The sequence below is a fragment of the Leptonychotes weddellii genome, chromosome 1 (assembly GCF_054177405.1).
Source record: "Leptonychotes weddellii isolate Sample4059 chromosome 1, ASM5417740v2, whole genome shotgun sequence".
Taxonomy (NCBI): domain Eukaryota; kingdom Metazoa; phylum Chordata; class Mammalia; order Carnivora; family Phocidae; genus Leptonychotes; species Leptonychotes weddellii.
In genome coordinates this window covers 182246163-182274120 of record NC_138369.1, presented here as the reverse complement: position 1 = coordinate 182274120, position 27958 = coordinate 182246163, and the positions used below count along the sequence as shown (strand labels likewise).

The following is a 27958-nucleotide window of genomic DNA, read 5'->3' as shown; positions in this document are numbered from 1 at the left end:
GCACACTTCCCACAAGCACTTTATGTATTCTGTTTAATGCCATCAGAATAGGGAAGGTAAGTCAGGATTTTGTGATTGCAATAACTTGTGCTGAAATAAGAAATACAGGGGCTTAGAGCCTCCAGCAAACTTAGGAAAATAGACAACAGATGTCTCACAGGTGTCCCTCTGAATGTTATCTAATTTAGCACGTTGAGTTAGTCATCCAAGAGTTTTTACTTCTGTGTTTGAAAAAAACGATCTTAGGGTGTGGATTTTCTTAGACGTCTCAGTTGTTCCACGTATGCGTGTCTCCATCTCCTCGTGAGCTTTCACACCATCCCTGGCTGCGACTAAGGCCACATTGCACAGGGGAGGGGCGGGGGGGGCCCCCACCGCTCGTCACACCTGAGTTCAGGTCCTGGTTTCCTTTCTAGCTTTACAGCCTTGGCAAAGTTGTATACATTTCTTCGTCTTCATTTAAAATAGAGATGATAAAGAATACTTACCTCTGAGGGGAATTTCGAAGATGCAATGGAAATGTCTATATAGTGCTTAATTAACATCGTGCCTGCCACATAGTAAACAGTCAAAAATAAAAAGGAAGGTTTTAAAGCTTAACACTGTATGACTATAAATAGAGAGCAATTAAAATGACAAGATGGGGGCTAATGCCAGAGAGGAGACTAAATGAGATACAAAAACAAATATTTTTGCAAAATCTCATCTATTGAAAATAAGTAAATGTCTCAAATGTTATTTTCCCATTTCTAGACTATTCCGCCCCGTGCTGGAGTGATCAGTGCCCCACAGAGCCATGCTCGGGCATCTGCTGGAAGACTGACCCCCGAAAGCCAAAGCAAACCACCAGAAGTAGTGAAAGGTAGACCCTGTATTAGAAATTCCAGTTTTGTTCTGAATTTTTTCACGTGTCCTTGTCCCCTCCTCTCACCTTCTACAACATACTCAAGTAGGGATAGCCTTCCTTCTACATGCCGCAAGAAAGGAGGCTGCTTGGTGGGAGCACGGGGACCTAGAATCCCCCAACACCTCATGGAAGGAAGAACAGAATGTGGTTTTCTAGAAAATACCTAACATCTGAAAATTCATTGTTTAGGGTCAGTTCTTCTTCCTGAACCGCTGAAGCCTCAGGCTGCCCTTCCTATGCAGCCTTCTCCGCCCCCGCCTGTTCAGAAGCTGCAGGAGCCTCTTGTCCCCATGGCAGCGCCTTTGCCTCAGTCGGCCCCCCAGCCGAGCTTGGAAACCCCGCCTCAGCCACCCCCTCGGAGCAGGTCGTCCCACAGCTTGCCTTCAGAGCCTTCGTCACAACCACAAGTAAGTCCCGCTAATGAACAAGATCGCACTTGGATGACTTACCTTAATTAACCTTTTGCTGAGATCAGGGGTTCTCAGAGAGCAAGCTTAAAATCGGGTGCTCGAGGGAATTTCCAGGTGGTTCCCAGGCTGTTTTATCTTGTTAACATTTAAAGTGTTTGTGACTTTTTCATTTTTTTTAAATGCACATTTTACTTTGGATAGTTAACATATTAGGATGAACAGAGTGTATTTTTCTTGTTGTTCACAGCTAATACATTAGTTTTGGCTTTCACTTTCTGGAGAGAGATGCCTTACCATTGGCAGTATGGTTAATTTCCCGTAAACAGAGAGTAATCCTTTTGTTTCTCCAGCTGCAAGCAGTAGTCCTTTTCTGTGGTGGAGCTGGCCCTGGGGTCCTCAGGTATTTCCGTGTCAGTCACTGGTCCAGTTCAGATGTTTTGGCTGTGCAGCAGTGTGCTTATTGACCAAGTAGAAACCATCAGAAGAATAAGGTCACCTCATTAGTGTTGCACAGAAAGCAGTGCCATTGCCTCAGGGGTGAAGATCATAGGATCACAAGGACTTCTGCTATGCGAGCATGACCTCACATTGGAAAGACTTCCAGTGTGTATATACAGAGTTATTTTTATACAGGGATAATCATGCAAGTTAAATTGTTTTATTTTATTTGGATGCGGTTTTACTTTGGTTATATACATTCTAGTAAAATTGCTAAAATAAAATTCATGTTTAGTAAGAACAGTTTTTGTTGTCCAGCCTTACAATTTATTTTATCCTCAAGTTTTAACTTGAAAATGCCATCAAGGCCAAAGAAGTGTGTAAAGTTTTATAAGTCTGCTTTTAAACTTCATAAAGATCTACAATACACAAATATTACACACTGGCAAATGCCCCTAAGCACATTTATAAATAATAGTTTATTTTTACAGATATCTGGGGATGTCCAGCTAGTAGGCAGAAGTTAACAGCTTCTTATGCTTCTGTATGGTGAAAAACAGATATTAAAGTAAACATGAGTCTTAAAATGAATATTGTTAGCACTTAGCACTTTCTCAGACAATTGGTCACATTTATAAAAACTGAAGAAGTATATATAATTGAGAGAAATAAAATGTTCTCTTAAGCTGATCAATATCATAAAGTATTCTACATTTTTTAGTTCAGAAAATTGAGGGTGTTGGCTATATATAAAAAATTGTAGCAATCCTTCAAACAATAAATGTCCATTATTCTTTTCTCTCTGCCAGTCCACATTTAGTGAGTCCTGAATTTTTCTTCTCATTTTCTTGTAATGTTTACTATTGTATTTTTTTTTTTTTTATGTAATTGGAGGGCAGGGTGCTTGGGTGACTCAGTTGGTTGGGCATCCAACTCTTGATTTCGGCTTAGATCATGATCTCGGATTCTTGGGACCCAGCCCCATGTCGGGCTCTGCGCTCATCTGTCCAGAGGAGGCTGCTTGAGGTTCTCTCCCTCTTCCTTCCCCTCCCCTGTGTGCACACACATGCACGCCCTCTCTCTCTCTCTCAAATAAATCTTAAAAAAATTTTTTTAACTATTTTGGAATAGCCAAAGGAATGTTGAATAAAAAATTTTTAAATGTAATTGGAGGGCAAAAAACTTTCAAACTAGCTGTCTTAGAGCTTTCTACTGCTGTTTTAAGAGAGAAAGTGAGCATCTATTTCATAGTAAAATTGAACCTTAATTCCTAAGTCTGTAACGGTTTAAGTATTCTTAGACCAATATGAACATAGATACAGTACTCTGAAAAACTTGAGAAAGAACAAACTGTCCAGTAAGATTGCAGTTTTCAGCAGAAAATAATACAACAGTACCATAGGACAAATATTCCCTTGACTACCACATTATCATTTTCTTAGGTCATTTTCCATTGTTTTGATTTCTGTTTTTCATTGGAATGGGTGTGGTGATTTGGTGGCAGACAGCATGTGCTTCGTGTGTGGCCTGGTAGAGAACGTTCTCCTTGAATCTTGTATTATCCACTTTATTGAAACTACCAAAGATGTTTGTTTTAAATTCTAAATATTCTTTTTACTCAGTCATTGGTATCAGATTGCTCCAAATATCACACACACACACACACACACACACACTTTTCTTTCTTGGGGGAGCGGGGGTCTTGTTTGTGTGCAGACTGTCTTTGGAAAGGATCACAGAGTGGTTGACAGTGTCCTCCAGGGAGAGGAGAGTGCTGGGGGGATGGAAGGAAGGGAGGCATTTTATCTTCTCGTACCTCTTGAATTTTGAACCATAAAAATAATGCCTGTTCAAAAAATAATAAATATCTAAAATTTAAAAATCTCCCAGAGCTATAGGTTGAAAAGGATAAGAATTTAAAATATATATTTGATATTTTGGTCATATATGAAATAGTCTTAGAATTGAACACTTAGTAATTTTTACAAGTCTTTATTATTAATTCTGCCCAAAATCTACAAGGTATTTAAAACATAAAAACATACATGGCCCAGCTTTACTTTTTATTATTATTTAAATGGTCTTTGACTCTTTAATTCTCTATGGAAAAGATTCATCCAATTCAAATGATTATATAACATGTACAGAATGGAGAAGTGCCTCCCTTCTCTGCCTGACGTCTGGCACCTTACTCATCTGATTGTCATCTAAGGACCTGAAGTTAGGAAATTCAACAGGAGATAAAGGAACAGCTCACTGCCTAACCGTTGTCATGAGAGCTGACAGGGAAGGAAGAGACCACGTAGAAAATCTCAGCATTCTGGATCTATTCAATACCTCCTACCTTCTATCAGTGCCGAAGCCGAGACATGTAACCCCGACGTCATCGAGAAAGTATTTGTTTAAATTCAGGAGTCTCATGTTTAGTAGGCATGCTTAATATACTTCAGAGTAGTGACTTTCTCAATTGTAAAAATGAGTTTTGGTATTTTAAAATAAAGTAAGCTTTAGATATTGAGGAAGAGTTGCTCAAAACTGTTTTTGAGACTATTGTATTAAAGAAAATACTGCTATATTATGGAAAGATGATTTCATTTTTAAACAACAAAAATAGGGTCCAGTTTCTTATTTTTTGTACCTTACAACGAATAAATTCTGAGGTGAATTAATGATAGTATCATCCTTCTGAAAATTTGCGTAATATAGAATATGCCTGGATCCTGATCATTTTGTTAAAATAAATACTGATTTTCGGTAGGGTAGTACCTTGGCCAAGTGGTGCCATTTTGTACATTTTCTCTAATGATGATAACTATCTTGTGACTGTTGTCCCACTCCTCTTGGGCTGCCATAACAAAATACCGTAATCCGGGTGGCTTAAACAACAGAAATGTGTCTTCTCACAGCTCTGGAGGCTTGAAGTCTGAGATCAGGATGCCAACACAGTTGAGTTCTGGTGAGGGTTCTTTTCCCAGCTTGCAGACCGCTTCTCCCTCTGTGCTTACATGACCTTTCCTCAGGGTTTCCAGTGGGGGAGAGAGCAAGCTCTCTGATGTGTCCTTTCATGAGGGCACAAATCCCTCACGAGGCCCGCCCTCCTGGCCTCATCTAACCCCAGTCACCCCCCAGAGGCCTCCACATCCAAATACCATCACACTGAGAGTTAGGGCTTCACCATATGAAATTGGCAGAGACAGGGACACAAATATTCAGTCCATAACAGACTGCTTAAAATATCTTAGAGCTCCAAAACCTATTTGGGATATTATTTTTGTAGTAACAAAACTTTGAAGTGGCTAGTCATCAACCTCTGACAAAATTAAAGTTTGAGCCCTAATTTAACGATACATTTTTTATTCAAAATTACAAAAGAAATTGGAGTCGTCTCTTGAACGAATGCTATGACCTGCACATATTGCCGCCCTCAGGTTCTGTGTCGAATATAGAAATAAAAGCATTTTGAAGACTGAATTGTTAGGGTTGCTGGTTGGTCTCAGATTGTCCTCCTAACGCTTTCCTTTGATGTCTGTGTTCCCTTTCTCAAAGCAGGAGCAACCATCAGGGTAACAGGTATCGGAATCTTTCTCAATCTTATCTGTGCTTTTCATCTGTCTTAGCACATTAGATGTATGAATCTTTTGCTTCATACATCTAAAGTTTCACCCATTTTTAAAATCACCTGTCCACATTAATAAATTCTATTATCATACCATAAACCTGCTTTTTTTTTCTTAGTATTTTGAATTTTTAGGAACCATTTTAGTTCTTGTTAATTCTTTACCATTTTTTTGCTTTGTTTTTTATGAAAATTAACAAAACTAAAAAGTGTAACTTCAAGAAGGTAAGCTCTAGGTATTGGAAAGTCTGTTTGGCAAGACCAAACTGGTTTTGGTTTAATAATGGCATAACTACATAAATAGAAAATTCAACTTTTTTTCTTGGGTTTCTTTTGGGCATTTTTTTTTTTCAAAGAATTTTAGTAACAAGATTATTTTTGGTAAGGAAGAACTGATGATTTAGAAAGATAAAAGTTATTATAACAGGATTATTTAAAGGTCCTTCCAACACCTTTCTCTGTAAAGATACCACCATTTTTAAAATGTTAATTCATCATAAATCCTGCTTAGATTATAAATTAATTCTAATACAGTGAATGGTGGTGTGGCTCTCATTGTCATTTCAAGTCTGATTGGGTAAAATGATCCTGCTTCTATCAAATTACCTTTAATGTATTTTGAAAACAAATTTTTTTATATATGAAAATAAAGATATTTAAACGTAGAGCATTCATTTGCCAAGGGCTTGCTATTCTAAGCTGTGCAAAGCATAAAATTCTCCTTTCCTATAATGTCTGTGTTGTGGACTGTTCCATCTGCCATGGGAGAATTGGGTCCCAGACCCAATCAGGTAATCCCATTTTGTTGTATAAATCATAAATAATCCAGAGATTATTGGTACTGTAGAGTTCATTGTAATTTTTATGTCTATAATAGATTTGTCTCTTAAGCAGATTTCCATATATAAATCTGCTTACCAGGTTTGAATCTGTTAAATGTTTACTTTTGTACAAATTTATTGTCATATTAAGTTGAAGAAAAATATACTTCTTTATTCAATTATAAAGTATGTTCTAGGACAACTGAATAAAACAGTCAGATACTTGAGAGTTATTCACTTAATGAAATTATCCACCATTTCTTTGTACAAATGAACAGCCTTCCCTGTGGTTAAAGTAGTAAGTTACTGTTTCATAATATGCAATTATGTTTTTGGGGAGGAACTGCTGTTCTTTTTTTCAACACAGTTCATGAACATTTAGTTATTTTGGTTTCACAGCTATCTGAATTCATTTTGGGTAGTGCTCCATTTTGTTACATTGCAGGTCTTGAGCTAAAATTCTCCCTCCCCTGCCCTTTCCAAACAAAAGTTTGTCTTCTCTTTAAATTTGGCATCAATATCCAAGTCATCTGTTTCATTTCAATAATTATGTGCAGTTGCTATTTTTTTTTTTTCTAATTAAAAAGAAGCATCTGATGAGCTAATTTGCTGATAAGGCCAGGGTTCTCCTTCCCATAAGAAAGGTTGGCTTTGCTCAGGCGCATAGCCACACTCCACTTCCGCTGGCTTCTTCGTGAACTAGGCACAGAGTGCACACTTGTTATGACCATGAAGTAATTCGGAACACTCCTCCTTCCAGTTCACAGCCAACTCTGTCACGTAGGAAGGATTGTGTACCGCTCATCTCGGTTTTAGAACACACTGAATAGAAAATGCGATTTCCCCCCTGCTTTTAAATAATCATTGCATATGATTATTAATAAGCCTGTCTTTTTTGGAACATTTTTTTATAAGATGAAGAAGGTCAACTAAGGAATACTGTCACATTGTTCGGTCTACAAAGGAGAACTTAAAAGGCAAAGAATGCTTTGAAAATTCCTTTTTCCAAGTAGAAAAGATGCATTGTCTTTAGCTTATGAATACAAATATACTAATAAAATCCATTTTCATTTATAAAGTTGAATTTCCATAATAACATTAACTTTAAATAAAAATATATTTAAAAACAATGAGACCACATCATCATCATAGATGGGTGTTGGAAGTCTAATATATAGATTTAGCATAAGTTCTGAATATAGGTTTAAGTTTGTGCTAACATTTGATAGAACAGGGCACGAACAAAAGTCATTTGCTAATTCTGTACAGTTCTCCGTTTTACCATATTAGAACTTGCATGAATGAAATGGGCTCTTTTTAATTTCCTTGGGATTTAAAAAAAATGTATTTGATAAAAGGGTTTATTTGGTAGGAGGTTTTTAAAGAATAAGGTTTTAGTTGTTTTATCTTAAAACAGAGTAACAAACTACACAAAACTGTTTTTACTTTCAAATTTGATACTTGCCCCCCAAAATGAAGAATAATTGAGACAGGAAGCATAGGGGAGGTGTTAAAAATAATATATTACCTTTTTTTTTTTTTCCTGATTATTGAGTGCTCTCTTTTTCAGGTAAAAACAAATGGAGTCTCTGCTGTCAGACTGGAATCACCATTAAAGAGCAACCCATTTGAAGATCTGTCATTTAATCTGCTTGCTGTATCAAAGGCTCAGTTACCTGTTCAAACATCATCTGTTCTAACTCCAAACCCAAAGGGGTTGATTCAGTTGCCTTCTGCAACACAAAGTGGCGTGAATACTTTGAGTTCTGTAAGTTGCATGCCTCCAATTCCAGCCCGGAGTAAATCCCAGGAAAATATGCGATGTTCTCCAAACCCATTTGTTACTAGCTTGACCAGCACAAATCCTTTTACGGACAGGACTGCCGCTCCTGGAAACCCATTTAGAGCCGAGTCTCAAGAATCAGAGGCAACTTCCTGGCTCTCCAAAGAAGAGCCTGTTGCTAACAGTCCTTTCCCCTCTCTGAAGCCTCTTGGTCATAACAGTAGCAAGCCTGCATCTTCATTTGATGGTTTTAAGGACAGTTTTGATCTGCAGGGCCAGTCTATGGCAAAAATCAGCAACCCAAAAGGATGGGTAACCTTCGAGGAAGAAGAGGACTTTGGTGTGAAAGGGAAGTCAAAGTCAGCTTGTCCAGACTTACTGGATCATCAGCCGAGTTCACTTTCTGGCTCCAGGGTGACCTTTGATGATGACTGGAATAAAGGTACAAATGTTCCTTTCTGTGCATTGCCATCAAGAAGGCCACCTCCACCTCCTGTCACTCTGCTTCCACCTGGCACCACCCCTTCCGTAGCTCCTTTCACAACCTTGGCATCTAAGGCATCACCCACACTAGACTTTACAGAAAGATAAGGTTATGCAATAGAAAACAACTGTTTTGTTTTGTTTTTGTTTGGTTTTTAGTTTGGGCAGGTTAGAGCCAAAAGAATTGGGCATTAGTTATTCATTATGTGCAATAAGTAATTGTTAAGTGCACTGATGTTGTCATGAAATACCACTATTTAATGTGTACAAAGTTGGAATATGTGTATATTGGAAATAAGGAAAAAATCCTTCTCATTATTAACTGGAGTTTTGGTGTGTTTCTGTTTGGCTAAGTAAGAGTAGTAGCCATAAACAGTGCTCAAAACTACTTTAGAAAATAGTCCTTATTCAGAAATTCTTTGTCGGTCTTCTCTGAAGAATCTCAAAAAGCCCAGACAACTTTAGCTGATATTACTACCAGCTCTTCACACTTGGTAACAATTGGTGTTTCCAAGTAGTTACCAAAGAGCTATCAGAGTTATACTGAAACAATTTTGAAAGGCGTGGCCTTAAAAAAAAAAGTGTGTGTACCCACTACACACATATACATATATATACGCTCACATAATTGCAAAACTCATAACTTAAATTCTAGGATATAACTCAGACCAAATTTTACCTAAAAGTTCTAACAGAGTGAGTTAGCTTTTCAATATTTCATTACCCAAAGGATGGCTATAAATGAAATTTGGACATTTCCTTAATTTTCTTTCCAAAACTAGGATCTCACTACAGAACCAGATTTTCCTATACCATTCCTCCCCCCTCCCCTGAACATACACATAACACACATCTTTGTTACTTTGCACTCCCAGCACCTCCATATGCTTTTCTCTGGGAGGAGGTTCTTGCAGCTGGAAGCAGCCGATTTTGTGGATGGACACTCCAGCCCTTACAAAAAAGCACTGTGGCCTTATCTGTCTGGAAGGCACATGCCTCCAAGTCCAAGGAGAAACATCAGAGCTAAACATACTCCCCTCTCTCTCACTAATGTGTATGTTGCCCATTTCCCTCCCACACTTGGTCTTTGCTGCTTTTGCTCTGAAGCTTCGTTAGCAGGAAGGCACCTGGCCTTGGGATGCTTGCAACGGGGGTCTACTCAGTGTGTGTGCTCTGTCCCCTCGAGAGGCTCCCCAACTCTTCCGTGACGCTGCTTTACATTGTGAGAGGCCAGCCCTCAGGTCAGCTGTGGATTTTGTCTCCTGCACTGCCAATATGCAATGATCCTGCTTTTATTAATTCTATGAAGCTCACAGAATTTTTACACAATGTAGTATTTTGATATCATTCAGTAATCCCAGACAGAAAACTCCTTGGGCAATAGTTGCTTTGTTGTCAGTTTAAGTTAAAATCATCTTTATCCCTTAAAACTTATATTAACGATCCTTTTATATACAGAGTTGTATATGTCCACCTAAATTCCATTGTCCACACTTAACCTTTAGAGAGGTGCATTGGGAGAATATCCGAAAATAGAGTTCCTGGCTAAGATTATGTAAAATGGAAAAGCACAGCAAACTGCATTGCACTCAAATATGTAAAGCAAATCTAGTAGGAAAAAAGCACTTTTCTAAATGCTCAAATGTTATCAAAATACTATATTTATAGAAGTAATCCTCTCTCTGTTAACAGCCTGGATTTGCTGTTAGAAATAACTCTTGTGAGTTTTATATTGTGCTTTTGGGGGGTTCTAATCATTTCAGCAGTAGTATATTTTAAACAGCAGTATTACTATAAGCAGTGTGCTTCAGAATGTGAATTAACTTGTTGAAACTGTGGCTTTGACATCTATGTGATTAGTGTATATGGTATTTGCTCTCCGTTAGCAGAAGAATTCATTATCAACTTCACTAGTGCAGATCGCAGTTCTGTGAGCAGTGTTTCCTATTGAATATAAACTACTGCCTAAAATATACATATCGTGCAGCAGCTCAGCCTTTATCAGGAAAACTATATTTGGCAAGTTGCTAAAAGGGCACAGAGTTATGAAAGTTAAAGGTATGCTGCAAAAAACTAGCCATTATTCTGTGTTATTAAAATATTTACCAATTCTGTTAAAAGCAGAGCAGAAATTAGACACTAAGGATCTCTTTGTGAATTCTTTGTTCCCTATAGTAGATTGCTGTTTATATGTAAGAATTTTATTGCTTATGTGGCATACAATATTTATAACTATATACTTTATAGAAGTACAGTATTAAAGTCAGTGGTATACCAACATTCTGTACATATCCTGTGAAATGTGCTGTCATATGAAATAAATATACCTGTCTTTACCACGTTGACTGCTTTGCTCAAGAGGGAAGAATTTTTCTCAGCCATTTTTCTTGAACTTTTCATATCCAAGTTTAATGACATTTGGGGATTAACTCATATTGTCAAATCAGGTATTTTAATTCAAGACCTTATTTCATCCATTTCACTTCTCCATATAATACTCTAGAAGTAAGAAGACATTCTGAGACTACAAATCATCAAGAAGTCCATGCACTTATTCTGTGAGAGGCCCTCATTCAAAGTCTTGTTGGCTTGAAAATAACACTGAAGCAGGAATGATGATTTTCTAACCCACAGCAAAAGAAACAAGTGGGGGTAGAAGAGAGATAGGCCCAGGGACAGCCAGACCTAAGAGACTGACCTAAGAAGACCCAAAGTACAAGGCCAAGGCTAGTGGTTCCTCTGAGTATTGACTTTTTTCAGTCCTATATGATTGCTATTCAGAACAGTAGCCTTGATTCTTTTTATTTTTTTTAAAGATTTTATTTATTTTAGAGAGAGTGTGAGCACGGGGAGAGGGGCAGAAGGAGAGGGAGAGAGAGAGAACCTCAGGCAGATTCCCCACTGAGTGCGGAGAGCCCATTGCGGGACTTGATCTCACAACTCTGAGATCGTGACCTGAGCCGAAACCAAGAACCGGATGCTTAACCCACTGAGCCACCCAGGTGCCCCTAACCTTGATTCTTAAATCACTGAATTATGCTCATTAACCTCTGACTAAGAACTTTTAGATAGAGAATAATAGGCTTTTAAAGAAACTTTTGATTTTAAGATGACTGAGATATAAATATATATATATATGCAGTTGTAAGAAATAATACAGAGAGAGCCCATGTACCCTTTATGCAGTTCCCCCCCTCGCCTCCCCCCGCCAGTGCTAACATTTTATAAAACCATAGTGTAATACTACAACCAGGACCTTAACATTGATGCAAAACATTTCCATCACCGGGAAGATCCTTTATGTTGCCCTTTTCCCTGCTGCTTTCCCATTCCATCTCCCCTCGCTCGTCCTTAACTCCTGGCAACCACTAATCTATTCTCCATTTTTATAATTTTGCCCCTTCAAGAGTGGTATGTGACCTTTGGAGATAAAGAGCTCAAGTAGGAGGAGGGGCAGAGGGAGAGGGAGAGAGAGAATCCCAAGCCAACTCTGCACTGAGCGTGGAGCCCTACACGGGGTTCCATCCCAAGACCCTGAGATCATGACCTGAGCTGAAATCAAGAGTCAGATACTTAACTGACTGAGCCACCCAGGTGCCCCTAGTCCATTCCTTTTTATTGCCAGGTGGGGTTTCATGGTATGGATGTACCATGGGTGGTTTAACCATTCACGCGCCCACTGAAGGACATCTGGGTTGTTCCCAGTTTGGGGCTATTATAAATCTGCTATGAACATTCTTGTACAGGTTTTTGTGTGAACATAAGTTTTCATTTCTCTGGGATAATGCCCAGGTGTACACTGCTGGATCATAGTGTAGTTGCATGCTTGTATCTTTAAAAAAACTGCCAAAGTGTTTCCCAGAATGGACCATTTTACATTCCCATCAGCAATGTATGAGTGATCCAATTTCTCTGCATGCTTGCTTGCATTTGCTGTTTTTATTTTAGTCATTTTAGTAGAGGATGTATCATTGTGGCTTTATTTCCTTAATAGCTGATCATGGGGAACATCGTTTCATGTGTTTATTTGCCATCTAATATCTTCTTTAGTGAAATATCTTTCTTTCGCCTATTTTCTAAATGGGACTGCTTTTTTTTTTTTTTTTAACTGCTGTGTTTTGAGGGTTCTTTGTTTATTCTGTATACCCACCCTTTGTTAAATATGTGGTTTGCAAATATTTCTCCCAGTCTTTAACTTATCTTTTCACCCTCTTCACACATAGCCAGATCTTGAGCTCTGCGTGTCCACAAACTATAGTAATGGTGATTGACACAGGATAACCAAACTCACAAAAAGCTGATGTATAAACCAAAAATACCTGTGTATTAGTTTTAGAAACATAAATCTGACCACATCAAGATTTAGTGACATGTGTGGAAGAATGGGAAGTCATACACTGCTGTTGAAAAGGGTAGACTGGCACATCAATTCTAGAGAGCAATTTAACAACGTCCAGTAAAATTCATATATTCTATCACAAGAAATTTGGTAGAGAAATTATAGTGGATGTGGAGCAAGACATGTATTGTTTGTAATGGTTGAAAACCAGAAATACACTAATCATCAGCAGGGGAATGGAGTGACCTATTCATGCAGTTGAATACTACACAGCAGTGAAAACAAGTGCATGAAATATTAGTAAGTTTAATGAAATTAGAATGAAAAATTAGTCATTATGGAGCCAATGGCAAGTTACAAAATAATACAGTATGACATCGGGGCGCCTGGGTGGCTCAGATGGTTAAGCGTCTGCCTTCAGCTCAGGTCATGATCCCAGGGTCCTGGGATCAAACCCGCATCGGGCTCCTGCTCAGCGGGGGGCCTGCTTCTCCCCCTCCCTGCTTCTCCCCCTGCTCATGTTCTCTCTCTCTCTCTGTATCTCTGTGTCTTGAATGAATAAATTAAAAAAATCTTTAAAAAAAAATACAGTATGACATCATTTATATAAAATTGAAAACATGCAAAACAATATCCTCTATTCTTTAGGGAGAAGTACATGTGTTGATGGTAGAAAAACAGCAAATGGGAATGAGAAACTCAGGATAGTAGTTACCTTTAGAGAAGGGGAATAAGATATTGGAATCAGAGAGGGATGTGTGGGAACTTTAACTGTATCTTTAACATGTTAGGGCTTTTTGAAAAAAAAAAAAAACTCTTTTTTTCAATAGACTAAAAATTTGTTCTTTTCCTCCCTGACTGCCTGATATCTAGCAGCCATCATGAATGACATATTAATTATCTAGACCAGAGCGTTCATCACTAATGGATTGCTTCATTAGATACAAATGGTCGAAGATGCCCTTTACCCTAGAAAGGCAACGGTACCTAAAATATTCAGAGAAAAGTTGCCAAACTGCACAAGAACACACAGATCTCACCTTTTGTCTGAAAATTCAGAACTCACTTGAGTGATGGCAAGATGAGGCTTTGGCACAATTTATGACCACTGAAACAACACTAAGAAAAAGCTACATACAAATTTGTGAGGCATGGCCTGGATGAGAAGAAAAAAGACCATAAGAGAACACTGAAATGAATGTAATAAAAAAATTAAACTTTAGCAGAACTACAAAGGCAAAAATCAGTGCTGACAAAGATTAAAGATACTGCAAGGGCTTGTTCTGTGGAGATTTGGCAGATTTTCTACCAAATGATTAATGAACTACATAGTTAAACAAAGTGGATGGCCAGTACATGAGTTTTCCACACTTTCCATTAATATTAAAAGTTATACCCAGAGACCCTGTAATACAGGAGTTTGTGGATAAATGGTTCTCACAAGGCAAAATACACTGTCCACCCAAGTTTTAAGCAGTAGTTGGCTCGATGGATACAGAATGTATTCAGGATAAACAGAGGGATGACCTTATGGCCAGCAGTGAGGAGCTCAGAGAACTCAGGAGGCCCCCTTCCCCCTCTGGGGAGAGAGACATTTGCCATTCTGACCAGTACTGCGCGTTCCACGGTCTGGGTGCTCCCTGCCCCAATACTAGAGATGAAAACACATCTGCTCCCTGGGCTCCATACCCTGTCTGTCCAGGATCAGCCTAACTGTCTTCATATGAGGCCCTGGATTGGCTTTGGGCATTTCCAGGCCTGCAGTCACACACCATGCGCTCTGCCCCCGAACCCCAGGGATGAAGTTAACACGGTGAGAGCCAAAGTTTCAGGAATACAAAGTAGCGAGTGCTTGCAACATTCAAATCAATTTGTATTCGGCAACAGCCGAAGGAGGTAACCGGGGGTAGAGGTCTTGCAGGATCTTAGAGCTTCGGTGGCACCCTGTTATCAAGGGCTCAGTGCAAATGTCACCTTCCCCAAGGCACTCCTTGGCCATCCAGTCTAAAAAGCCAATCGCCCTATTTGGTTTTCTTTAGACTTCTATTTGAATTTGCCTCGTCCCCGTATTTTGTCTCTTTGTCACTTCCACTGCATGACAGCAGTGACCCTGGACGCGCCGCGGGGTCACCGACACCTGGAAGAAACAGCGCCTGTTCAATAAGACTCTGTTCTGCGGTGGCTGGCTGGAGAGTTTGCGGGCGGTTGCCCGGCGGCAGCCGCTTCAGCCTCCCTAGATAACCGACTCGGAATCAGCCCGCACAGAGCACCGCCACCACTTTCTCCTGCCCCTCGGCGCTCATACCCAGCAACCCGCGCGCACCTCCCGGAACTTCTCCAGACCGGAAACAGCGGGAAGCACTTCCGGAAGTGGTGACTGCAGGCGGCGGAAACGCCGCTGAGACTCGGAGCGGCGGCGGGGAGCCTGCTGCGGGGCTCGGGGCCTGGAGGTGCCCACCACCCCACCCAGTCCGACCTAAAAGGCTTCTCCCACCCCACCCATCTCCCTGGGTGGAACCTCGGGCCCAGGCGAGTCGAAGGGGCGTTCCGCGCTCCCCTCCGGCGGCTTGGGCTCTGTTGGGCGGTCGCCCAGACAACAGGCACTTCCGGGAAAGAAGCTCTGCGAATCCCGCGGGGCAGGGTGCCGGCCTGGACCGCGGCCCTCTCGGACTGTGTGGATCGTTGCCCGGCAGCACCTGCTTCCGGGAGCGCATTGCCGGGCCTCTCGCACTGCGGCTTAACCACCTTAGGCTTCTGACTGGAGCTGGGGCCCCCTGTGTTTCTTTGTTGCTCCTGGCAACAGCCACTTCCGGGAGCGAGTGCCCCCCCCCCCCGTTCCTGCATCGCTGGCGCCCGAAACCCGAGTTCCGTCTCTAAGAAGCAGCTCGCCCTCGGGTTACGGTGGGCCGCGCCTCCCGGGCCTCCTCGCCGCCTCGGTGGGGTCTCCGGGGCCGCCATGGTTCTGCTGCACGTGAAACGGGGCGACGAGAGCCAGTTCCTGCTGCAGACGCCGGGGAGCACAGAGCTGGAGGAGCTCACGGTGCAGGTGGCCCGGGTCTACAACGCGCGGCTCAAGGTGCAGCGCGTCTGCTCAGGTGCTGCCCGGCGGCGCGGCGAGTTTGCGGCCGGGACCGTGGAGCCCGAGCCGGGGCGGGTCCGGGAGGGGAGGAGGAACGGGTCATCCGGATGGGGAAGTGGGGCGGGAGCCGCAGGACTTTTCTCGGGTCGGCTGGGCGGGGGGGAGGGTCAGTTTTGCGAAGATTTGCAAAGACGTGAGGCTGGCGGGCTTGGAGGGGGACAGCGGGGTTTCCCGGAGATGCCTGAAGAGCCAGCGGAGCGCGTGGAGACGCCGGCACCCGGCGGGCGGGCGAGGCCGAGTGTGAAATAGCCCGCGAGAGGGAATAACCCGCGGGCGCCGCAACACTGGGCCGCAGAGCAGGTGTAGTGGAATAGAGCAGGTGGGAGAGGTGGGACGGCCCCTGGCCCTTTTCAGAAGGTGAATTCGGGGGCGCCTGGGTGTCTCAGTCGGTTAAGTGTCTAACTCGATCTCAGCTCAGGTCTTGATCTCAGGGTTGTGAGTTCAAGCCCCGCACGGGGCTCCCCGCTGAGCATGGAGCCTGCTTTTTTTTTTTTTTTTTTTTAAAAAGTGAATTCACTTCTAAGGGGGAGCACCTGATTTAGGACGGTGCCCCGAGGATGGGAAGACCAGCTGAGGGTCTTGGTGTTCCTTGCCCTTCTCCAGGGAACACAAGCCTTTTTTCTCATGTTACAGCGTTTGGTCACTCTGTCAATGATCTAGAGCAGCGCTCTCTGGGGACTTTCTGCCGGGAGGAGGTGTTCCCTATTTGTGTGTCCAGTAAGGCACCCACTAGTTGAACACGACCCAGGATATGCGTTTTTAATTGTATTTTTTTAAAAGATTTTATTTATTTATTTGAGAGAGAGCATGAACAGGGGGAAGGGGCAGAGGGAGAGAGAAAGGGAGAAGCAGAGTCCCCGCTGAGCATGGAGCCCAATGAGGGTCTCCATCCCAGGCCTGGGATCATGAGCTCAGCTGAAGGCAGATGCCCAACCGACCCAGCCACCCAGGCGCCCCAATTGTATTTCATTTTAATTTAAATGTAAAGAGTCAAGTGGGGCTAGTAGCTACCACATTAGCTACACACAGCACAGCAGTTGACAGGATACTCCAGATGTGGTCTAGAATGTTACTGAGTGTTTCTATAATACGTGATTTTTGTGCCATGGAGAATTCCTTAAGGGTTATGGTTTCCACCTTTATGAGGCAGACATAAAGTTTCTTAGTAAAATTTACTGATTTCAAAACAAGGTCAGTATTCCTTTTTTTTTTAATTAAAGCATTTGGGGGAGAAAAGGGACTCCCAATTTCTTTTTCTATAAAATTATCAATTGAAAACATGGTGCCAAATGTGAATAGTCATGTTAGTGACTCATTCGTGTGTTCTGCAGCCCCCATTGAACTGATTGGGGCTGTGATTCAGGCAGGCCCCAGTGCTGTGCCTGCCAGAGACAAGGATGACTGAGACCAACCCCTTCCCCCAGATATTTAGTCTGGTGGGGAGAGATAATAAAGATACAAAGATAATAAAGGCCCCATGAAATTACACCATTTGTCAGAGGTCAGGGACAGGCCTGGCCCAAACCAAGTGGCATCTAAGTGTTTGTTAAATAAAATAGGGAGCCGATGGGCAAGGCCCCTAAGCTCTAGGGAGCTTACATTTCAATGAGGATAGAAAGTGTTGTGATGATGATCATGATACATATTGCCTCACTTTCTCTTATTTTTAAGAAATGGAAGAATTAGCAGAACACGGCATATTTCTCCCTCCTAATATGCAAGGACTGACCGATGACCAGATCGAAGAACTGAAATTGAGGGACGAATGGGGTGAAAAGTGTGTACCCAGTGGGGGCTCAGTATTTAAAAAGGATGACATTGGCCGAAGGAACGGGCAAGGTAATCCAGCATGTGTCTTCTGTGTGCACGCCTGAGTACAGTAGCAAGTACGCAAGAGGCTCTTTCCCTGAAAACATTGACCTCAGTTTTCTATACGAACCAATGAAATGCTGCACTTTGTACCTCCTTGTGGTGCAGTGCAAATCCGGAATGAATGGGGCGGGTAGAGGAAGCATCTGTCTTCTTGCTCTTACTAAGTTGCTGCTAGCTCTTAAATATGTTAGGTGAACCACCTGAAGCTGCCATATTTGTAGGTAACAGATGGTGAAAATTGGCACTTTCTCGTATGGTTCAACCTAATCGTTTTGGGGGGAAATGATTGCAAATGCATTGAAGGTTCTGTTCTGTTATGGTTTGCAGGTACTGGGCTTTCTTTATTGATTCCATGAGAAAGAAGGAGATTAACTTCGGCCCACGGGTCTCCACTTGAATGGAGGGCATGCCTCTCTGTGGGGGTAGGACCAGTAGCCCAGTACATGTCAGAGCATTCTGAAAGTGTTCCCCCCTTTAGTGTATGCTTGATCGGGTGGAATTTCAAGGAGAACAGATGGTAACCCATTCGGATAGCTTATCCCTTTTAAATTGCAGAAAAAGCTCCATTTAAAAGACTCTGATTGATCACTGAACAAACACCTAAGTGTCTGCCGTGCCCCTAAAACACTGTTAGGAGCAAAAGAAATACAAAAGTGTCCCTACAAGGACTTTATAGGCTCAAAAATTATTTTTGAAGATAATAGGAATTTTTAGTAGTATTTCCATTGAATTTTAGCCTGGAAAATGGCTGGCTGTCTTCCACATCTTTTCCTACATAGACTCGTCAATTTGGAGAGGTTCTTTGCTTTTTAGAAGGAACTGCATCAATGAGAAAAATAATAGTATCTCATAAGAACCAGTTAATGGTTCGTGATTCATCTTTCAACCAGTATTGTCTTAAATTAGCCCTTTCTGTTCTAACACAGCTTTATGTTTCTAGCATTTTCAGTGTCTAAGCCATACTTTTCTTCATTAAGAAGTTAAGCTTTGAGAGAGTCTTACGTGACTTCTCACAGCCAGCTCTCTACCGTGTCCCTCGCCTGAGTTCCATGTGGGTCCTTCTCTCATCTCCCTGCTCCCCGACTCAGCCAGGAGTGGGGTTAGGACATGCAAGAAGAGTTTTAAAGATGGCCATTTCTCTCCCTCTTCCCTGTTTTATTTTCATAGCTCCAAATGAAAAAATGAAGCAAGTTTTAAAGAAGACTATAGAAGAGGCCAAAGCAATAACATCCAAGGTTAGCTTTTGAAACGATGCCCTATAGTCTGTCCTTTGAAATAACCAACTCCACGTCTGGCTTCCAGAATTCTCCGCAGACCGGCCTTTTCTATTTCTTTGGCCTTCCAGAGTCAAGGGAGAGCAGCATGCATGGGGTGGCCCCTCACTTTTCCTTTCCATAATGGTGACCGTGTCCTCCCGGTTTGCGCAGGTCAGGCAGAGACTGCCCGGCCTGTGTGAGTGCCGATCAGCGCCTGCGCGACGTCTGAGGAGCTTAGCAAAGTGAAACGTAAACATTGTGGGCCTGGATTAGCTCTGTGGATATTTGATTGACCTAGTATGTGCTGATAGGAGTTACTTTTTTGTGATTGTCCTGATAATACAAAAACTGTTTCATAGACAGAGAAGCGTAAGTCCTATGGTTGACAGATACCGTGAATCTGGAGGAAAAGGATTTAAGGCTGTTTGAAGAGTTGGGTTTTCAATCAGTCGCTTTATGTGTTGACCTGGTCATTGCTCCCACCCCCTCCCCCAGGCCTTCACAGTTGATAGCTGTTTGTGCAGGGGTTTTTCTGTTCTCCTCCTCCTGATTCCCTGGGCAAAACTGCTACTTCTAAACCACTATGTCCTGAATTCTGCAAGCTCCTAACTAATCCTCTTTAAGTGCTTCAGGAAAGACTGCCCTTCTATGCTTGTTAATACAGCAAAGGCTCTGTGAAGTCCTACAAGGAAGGCTTTGGTTCAGTCCAGCAAAATGCATTTGACCCTAGAATGGTTTGTTTGGGGGTTTTTTTTGTTTTTTTTTTTATTTTTTTTTATTTTTTAAAGATTTTATTTATTTATTTGAGAGAGAGAATGAGATAGAGACAGAGAGAGCATGAGAGGGGGGAGGGTCAGAGGGAGAAGCAGACTCCCTGCCGAGCAGGGAGCCCGATGCGGGACTCGATCCCAGGACTCCAGGATCATGACCTGAGCTGAAGGCAGTCGCTTAACCGACTGAGCCACTCAGGCGCCCTGTTTGTTTGTTTTTTTTAATTAAAGTATTGCTAATGATAATAACTATTAACACCTGGTCAAACTAGCGCCTGTCAGGACGAGTTAGGAAAACAGTAGCCTGGGCATGGCTCTGCACCCTTCCCTCCCCAGACTGGTTCTGGGCACTTGTCTCCCCTCTTCCCTTTGCCTGGGGATATGTTTATGCAATTCTCTCCTAGTTTACAGAGAGGTTTCCAGGGGTTCCAGTCCTCCACTGCCATGACTGGCCCAAGTTGCTGAGCCCCCGAGCAGCAGGCCCAACTTCTCGCCTAGGGCCCTTTCTACGCCGTCCGCCAGACATGCAGTGCGGGTCGCTGTCCCCTCACCAGACCCTGCCCTGTGGGGGCACTTAGCACTGTGGGTCTGGTGTTCCAAGCGTTCGAGTCCCGTGGTGGGAGGTTGGTTACGGGGAGAGTGAAAGATGGTGGAACATCCAGACGAGGTGGCTCCCGGGGAATGAGACGACTGTGTCTCTGCAGCCCCATTCCCTGGGACGCCCCTCTGCGGAGAGCAAGAGACTGTTGGGGTGTCTGTTGTCCTGAGGCCACACCATAGTTGCTCCCTGGCCGGGGTTCGCTGCCCTTGGCCTTTGGAGGAGCTTTTACAGAAAATGACCCTGGCACCCCACCACTTGGTATTGGCGCAGGTGACACCCTCCCTGCAGAAGCCTTCCCTCACGTGACCCCGTATCTGAGAGCTCTTCTCACCGATCCTTCGGCATGGGTCTCTCCTGGGAAGACCTGATGTGTTTTATGGGGATTTGGGTCAGGAAAGGGTCTCATGAGCCCCTGGGAGTAGGTGAGGCAGGAATAACACCCTTCAGTTCACAGATGAGAACCTAGCTTTCGGGAGTTTCAGTCTGGACACCCAGCGAACGGTCCGCCTTCCTCCCTCAGGACACAGATCCCACCTGTCCTCACCCCTCTCTGGGACCTGGGTGTCCACACTATAGGACGGCCTGCATTTTCTCAGGAGCAGGGATCTTCTCCTTCTGTGTTACTCATCTACCACTCAGTGCCATTATAACGCTGTTACCCAGAAAGGTCCCAGCCCAGATGTGAGCTGCGATGTGTCCCCCTTAGTGCAGGACCTTCCATCCTGCCCTGCCGTGGAGTCCCTCTAGGCCCACTTTCCCAACTCACCTCCTCGTCCAGCTGGGCCCTGGCCGGCTCTCTGTGGGCAGGAGGCCCCAGGCTCTGAGGCTCCAAATGGCCTGTGTCCGTGGGCAGCTTCACTTCCTGCTTGGCAGAGAGGTCAGGGCTGTTGGGCAGGAGCCCTCGCTTCTCTGTCCCTCCCGCAGGTCTTCTCTTCCTGCCACCCCCTCGTCCGTCCCTGGAGACTCGAATTGACCCGTGTGTCTCGTCCCCCGGCTCTCTCCCCTTTCTACTGCTGCTCCCACTGCAGCTTGTCTGGATCCCCACCTTCTAGAAACCCAGGACGGGGGTAATGCCCAGTGTCTCCCCTCCCATGGGCTGCGTCTACCCTGTTAATGCACTCGGGCCTCTTTCCTTCCCTGGAAATCAGTTCTCTGCAGCTTCACCCTCACAGCACCCAGTCGCCCGCCTTTCCCTCCCAGTAAGCTTCCCAAAGCTGAGGTGCTCCGGGTTTCTCAGAACCCTGCCTCTGTTTACTTCCCCCACAGCGTCTTGGGGCCACTGGTGACCCCCTGACCCGCAGATCTGAGGCTTTTCCTGTCTGACTCTGGCCTTTGAGCACATGGGAGATCCTCCTGTCTTCCTGTTCCTTCCCAGCTCCCTGAGCGCCCTTGCCCTTACATTTGCTATTAATCAGAGTGCTTTCTCCTTGGCCCGCTTCTCCTTTCAGCTCTTCCCCCAGTGTTTTCCCTCCTCTGCCAGATGCACACTTACCTCTGCAGGTAACTCAGATCTGCCTCCTCCCCCTGACACCTGCCTTCGTTGCACCTGAGTTTCTTCCTGGTTCCTAGATGGTTCTACCTGAAAGCCTGCCAGTCAGGACTTCGTCTCAATTTTCCTAGACCCGAGAGCTCATTGATTCCTCGCGCCTCTCCCTGTGCTCTGGACCCAGGAAGAAACACCTCCCGCTGACTTCCTCCTTGTGTCAGCGGAGCCCCCGGTGCCTCGGATCACACGGGCTGTAGCCCTCCCTGCCGCCACCCCCAAGCCTCAGCTTGGGTCCTGTACCATCTGTCCTACGATGCCTCTCCAACCCCACTCCTCCTTCCATGGCCTCAGCCGCCGCTTTCTTTCAGGCCTTTTAGACACCAACAGGGTGGCCTGAGTTCAGGTTCGACACTAACTACCTGGGATTGGCACAGACCCCACAAGTGAAAGGACAAGGCCCCTGCAAGGACCCCCTCCCTTCAGACACCAGGCCACCCACGCTTCTGTCCTGGCTCCACATTTGGAGGTTCCCGAGACCCCCTTCCAGGTTCACCAGTTTGCTAGAACAACTCACGGAACACACTGCAAGTGCTATACTTACTATTATCGTTTTGTTATAAAGGATGCAACTCAAGAAACCGCCAGACAGAAGAGACTTAGGGCAAGGTCCGGGGGGGGGGGGGGGCGGCAGGGCAGCTTACAGAGCTGCCACGCCCTGCTCCTGAGGTTCCAGGCACCCATCTTCAAACATCAGTGTGTTCAACCAGGAAGCTCCACTGGGCTCACTACCCAGAATTTTTAGCAGGGTTTCATTACGTGGGCATGAGTGATTAAATGATTGGCCACATGATTTAACTCCTCTCCAGCCCCCTGCCTTCTCCCTGGAAGTTCCAACCCCAGCTTGGTCTCCCTGGGGTGACCAGCCTCCCCCTTGACAGGAGGTCCCAGGCGGGTCACCTCGTTAGCATAAACTCAGGGCGGTCCAAAGGGGCTCATTATGAATAACAACAGACATTCCTACCACTCAGGAAATTCCTGGGGATTTTGAAGCGCTTTGCCAGGAGCAGGGGACAAGGAGATGTATTCCCCACTGTATCAGCACCCCTCTGCTCTCCCCTGAGCCTGCCTCCTGCTCTCCCTGGCCTTGTGCTGTGCTCAGTGCAGACTCCCCAGCCTGGCTTCCGTGGCCCTTCCAGCGCAAGCCCCGGCTCCCTGTCCAACGCTAGCTGCCATCGCCTGCCCGCTCCCAGCAGAGCGGCCCGCAGTGCTCGCCCGCCGGTGCTCTTTGCTTCTGCTGGTCCTGGAGCACCCTGTTCCCATCTTGGCCCTGTCACTCACCACCCGGGCCACCTTCCCCCGAGACGTTGCCTGACCCCCTCGGTCTGTGCTGTGCTGAGTGTCCTCTCAGCCCCGCTCAGTCTGCCTTAAGGTCTAGACCGTGGTGGGCACACAGACGCCCCCGGGGGTAGACGTAGTGGCTCGGGCAGTACCTGGTGAGTCTTGTACGAGAACTTGGTATTTATTGAATGGGTTAGCCCCACTGTAAATAGTGATGCCTGTCCTTGCCCTTTTAGAAGCAAGTGGAAGCTGGAGTCTGCGTTACCATGGAGATGGTGAAAGACGCCTTGGACCAGCTTCGGGGTGCAGTGATGATTGTTTATCCCATGGGGCTGCCGCCCTACGATCCCATCCGGATGGAATTTGAAAACAAGGAAGATTTGTCTGGAACTCAGGTATGCGGCTCGTGGGCATTCTGTAAGGTGGGTCACCTCGGATTTGGCCCTCTGCCCCTGGATGTAGCCTTTTGCTCCACACACGGCTTTGCACCATGCTTCCTGTGCCTCGGGGCGGAGTCCTGAGCTTAGGGGAGGACCCCGAAGGTAGCGCTGCTGGGTGAGGGCACCCAGAGGGGCAGGCAGGAAGGTTTGTGAGGCTGCCCATCAGGAGGAACTGAAAACATTCCCATTTTCTTTGGCCACTGGGAAGCCAGAAACCTAATTTGTGCCTATTTCTACCCAAAATGTATTGGTCCCTTTGCATGGAATTTTGTGTTCTGGCCTTAACCTTTTGCTTCATGTTATTTTCCTACCTTTATGTTCTTTTTTTTTTTTAAAGGCTTTATTTATTTGACAGAGAGAGACACAGCGAGCAGCGAGAGAGGGAACACAAACAGTGGGGAGGGGCAGAGGGAGAAGCATGCTTCCTGCGGAGCAGGGAGCCCGATGCGGGGCTCGATTCCAGGACCCTGGGATCATGACCTGAGCCGAAGGCAGACGCTTAACGACTGAGCCACCCAGGCAACCCCCTACCTTTATGTTCTGTTTTCCCTTGTTTTTCTCATTTATTCCTTATCCTATTGGGCAGTACCTGTGGCTCTGAGCCATCTTAAATAGGTGGATATGCAGAAGCAAACAAACAGCCTCATTATGCCTATATTTAAAACCCAGCAGGATTCCAGTGTTCTTTCCTGGCAGGATCCTGAAATTCCATCTGAGAAGGACCTTGTAGAGAAGGGTACAGATGATACCAGATACTCCTCACTTCCCAGAACAAGAAATTAACTGAGTCGGGTGTGAGTTGAAACTAACAGGGAAGGCATTAAAATGAGCAAGGGCGGAGCGCCTGGGTGACTCCGTTGATTAAGTGTCCAACTCTTGATTTCGGCTCAGATCATGATCCTCAGGGTCATGAGATCAAGCCCCATGTCAGGCTCCGCTCAGTGTGGAGCCTGCTTGGGATTCTCTCTCCCTCTTTCTCTCGCTCTTCCAAAAAAAAAAAAATGAGCAAGGCCTTTGACTCGTTGGAGGGGTTGGTTCTTCCCGATGTGGGGAGAGGAGGTGGAGGGGCTAGAGATGGCAGAACCTGCCCCATACTGGTGGGGGGTGGGGGTGGGCACCAGCCAGGCTCAGTGAACCGGGGGTAGGATCACACACTGGGGGCAGTGTCCCGATAAACCTTAGAGCCAGTTCTTAACCGTGGCCCCAGGCAGGACTGAGTGTCATTGAAGAATCAGAGGCCCAACTGTGGTGGGCAGCCAAGGAGCTGAGAAGAACAAAGAAGCTTTCAGACTATGTGGGCAAAAATGAAAAAACCAAAATTATCGTCAAGATTCAGCAAGTAAGTACTTTTGCTTTAACATGTCACAATTTTTTAATTATTTTCCAACTGATAAAAATTTAGAATAAATCTGACTTAACGTCCTTGTTGCAAATACTTTAGTGCCAGTAGTCCAGGCTTAAAGTAAAACTATCCTCTTTATGTACCAGCAGAAACTAGAATATATGGCTTGATTGACACTATCTGGAGTTTGTTTTAATGGCGGGGTGGGGAGTTGGGGGGTAGATAAGCCATGTTGATTTCAACTTTAGAAATGGGCTACAAGTAACTGAAAATGTTTCTTGAAATGAAAACTACAGCCTAGAGCACGGATTTCAAGTTTTCAAAGTACTGATACTCTGTAAACAAGGAGGATATGCCAGAAGGCTTTACAGATGGAGGTGGCATAGGGCTGTGTCTCCCCAAGGTGCTCTGTCACAGTCGTTTCTCTGTGATTTCGGGGACACAGCGTCCTCCATGATTATCTCCCTCCTCTCCCCACTGGACCTGCAGTGGCTGACGGGGGGATGGCCATGACCAACAGCACTGCCCACCTCCTGGTCTCCCTCCCCCACAAGGGCCCTGGGCAAGGGGCTGCTGGAGCCCAGGCCTTCGAGTGATGGTCAGAATGGGTCACCTGGGTAGCTGTGGGCAAAGGCAGTTGGAAGCACTCACTGTTACCTCCTGGATTGCCCCTGGAGGAAGGCTGTAACCCACAGACTGCTCTGCCCGCATCTTTTCAGAGGGGACAGGGAGCTCCCGCCCGGGAACCCGTGATCAGCAGTGAGGAGCAGAAACAGCTGATGCTGTATTATCACAGAAGACAAGAGGAGCTCAAGGTATCGGGATCGACAGAAGGTTTTCCACAGAGCCGGCACCAGGGGGCCCCCGTGCCCCACCCAAGCGTGCAGGGCACTTTGGGGGGCGGCGAGTCTTGCAGGATGTGGGGGGGGGCATTGCTGGAGCTCCGTTCTCTCCTGTGCCGTGGGGACCCTGCCTGGTGGCCCACCTGCAGCCAAGTCTGGAAGCTTCCTTCTGGGCAGGCAGGGAGTGGGAGTTTGGACTCGGGGGTTCTTTCTTCAGTCTGTTGATGTTGCAAAACACTTTTCCAGAAATGCCTTCCTGAGTGAGACATTTTTATTTCCAGAAATTGGAAGAAAATGACGATGACTCCTGTTTAAATTCTCCGTGGGCAGATAACACCGCTTTGAAGAGACATTTCCACGGAGTAAAAGACATCAAGTGGAGGCCAAGATGAAGTTAACCGGCTGATGACACTGTCAGAAATACTAGCCTTTCATTAGGCAAATAATACAAATTTAAAAGAATAATAATAGTAACAGTAAGAGTGCCTGCAGCCTTCTGTGAAAGATGTTACATTTCTAGTTTTCCTAGTTTTTCTTTCCATTTGAATGTTTCAAAGAAAAATTATTCAAGGTCTTAGAACTTAATAAATACACCCTCAAAAGAATCAGCCTAAATTATTTTTATTTGAGAACAACTATTTAGTATCTGAGGTTTTTTTTGCGTACTAAAGATGGAATGACATTTTTTTCTTCTGGATTTCTTTGTTTCCTGTTCTCACCACCGCTGCTGTGGGGGAGGAAATGGAAGAGCCCTCTCTCCCTGCGAGTCCTGCGTGCGCCGCGAAGCTTGGCCGCTAGAGGCCGTTCGAGGCTGCCCGCCGCTCACCGCCCTCCTGGTGGCCCCTGGGGGACCCACAGCCCCTCCATCCATCGGCGCCCAGCCTCCCAGGTAAAGTCCGCCTCCTGGCCAACGCCTCACTGGCCTTGCTTTAGTACAGGCTACAGCCGTGGTGGAAGCCGGCTGGCAAGCCTGTCTAACTTGGAAGCTGAACCAGTTCTTCGGTAATTTCTGGGCTTTTCCTGAGAACGAATGCAGGCCCTGGTAACAGACGCAATTGCCCCTTGTGGGCTCAGCCTGCAGCTGTCCGGGCGCCAGGCTTCCCCCACGGCTGACAATGGCGTCGGGCTCAATGACCACCGGTCGTCCTGACTGCTTTTCTACGACAGCTCTGGTCTGAAGCCCCATCCCCTCATCCCCACAGACCCTGGTGCCTGAGCTCAGTTCCTCTCCCAGACTGCCTGGGCAGCCAGAGTGGCCTAGAAATCCTGCCCTGCTTGGCTTTTGGTCTGTAGAATGCCGTCCCCCTAGTTGGAGGACATGCAGTGTGCTGGCCCTGAGTTAGAGTGACGTGAGGGACTCGCCCTGCCCTCGCCCTCCAGTGGCCCCACTCCTCTTCCTGTCCCAGAGCCACCACGGGCTGGAGCTCTGGCGGCAAGCGGAGGGTGGGTGTGCTCTACCTGCTGACGGCAGGCTTCCCGGGGCGCTGGGCCGGCCACTGCCCACCCCCCCCCGCCCATCTCCAGCAGCAAGATTCGCCAAGACGCTGCTCCCCACCTCGAGGGGAGGACTCGTGTCCTTGGCAGAGACTAGCCTCTCGAGAGCAGACAGGACCTCGAGCACTCCACGCAGGTTCTTTTCCCAAAACCTTCAGCCTCCTCCCCTTCCCACTGTTTCCACTTACTTAGAGGAGCTGCCCCCCAAGCTGGCTCCCGGGGTTCCTGCTGTTCCCAAGGCAATGTTCCCGAAAGCGGGTTGCCGGCCACACCATACATCACGATTGTGCCTTACTCTTCTGGTTGATTGACAAATTTTGTAAAATCAAATCTGCATCTATTTTCCTTTTGACTTGGATTATAATTTTAAATGTCTCCATCAAGAGCGTTTGTACTTGATGATGTGAAGTTTGCAGTAAGATCCTATGATTTTATTTGAGGAGCCTCCTGCCTCTGACAACGTGTAGCTTATGTGCATCACGTCCGTGCCACACTTGCAAACAATATTATCAAGCCACACGGTCACAGTAGATCTTTTTAAGAACTACTGTTTCCAAATCATTAGGAATTCTTATTGACTC

The 27958-nt window shown here is 45.4% G+C and overlaps 2 protein-coding genes across 22 annotated transcripts in view; both read left to right on the top strand.

The window, feature by feature from the left end:
* SYNJ1 (synaptojanin 1) overlaps positions 1–10794 on the top strand; it is an 89108-nt gene extending 78314 nt beyond the window's left edge. For 13 of the 19 annotated variants that reach the window (XM_081799402.1, XM_006741707.3, XM_081799420.1 and 10 more), the window contains 3 exons: positions 754–862; positions 1097–1314; positions 7763–10794. In XM_081799402.1, the coding sequence (XP_081655528.1) occupies positions 754–862; positions 1097–1314; positions 7763–8566 (1131 nt within the window). In that variant the 3' untranslated portion in view covers positions 8567–10794. Of the gene's footprint in view, positions 1–753; positions 863–1096; positions 1315–5301; positions 6005–7762 lie in introns of those variants that run through there. The other 6 variants (XM_081799484.1, XM_081799482.1, XM_081799448.1 and 3 more) reach the window with 4 other exon arrangements.
* A 4374-nt stretch (positions 10795–15168) lies between these two features.
* Positions 15169–26488, top strand: CFAP298 (cilia and flagella associated protein 298). 3 transcript variants are annotated; one of them, XM_081799504.1, is made up of 7 exons: positions 15169–15892; positions 17608–17775; positions 18976–19043; positions 23496–23654; positions 24907–25038; positions 25761–25856; positions 26165–26488. In XM_081799504.1, the coding sequence occupies exons 1-7, from the start codon at positions 15754–15756 to the stop codon at positions 26273–26275; spliced, it is 873 nt and encodes a 290-aa protein (XP_081655630.1). In that variant the 5' UTR covers positions 15169–15753; the 3' UTR covers positions 26276–26488. The 3 variants fall into 3 exon arrangements, with proteins under 3 accessions (XP_081655630.1, XP_081655635.1, XP_081655641.1); XM_081799509.1 differs by lacking the exon at positions 15169–15892 and adding an exon at positions 16051–16236; XM_081799515.1 differs by lacking the exon at positions 15169–15892 and adding an exon at positions 16051–16255.
* The last annotated feature ends 1470 nt before the right edge of the window (positions 26489–27958 follow it).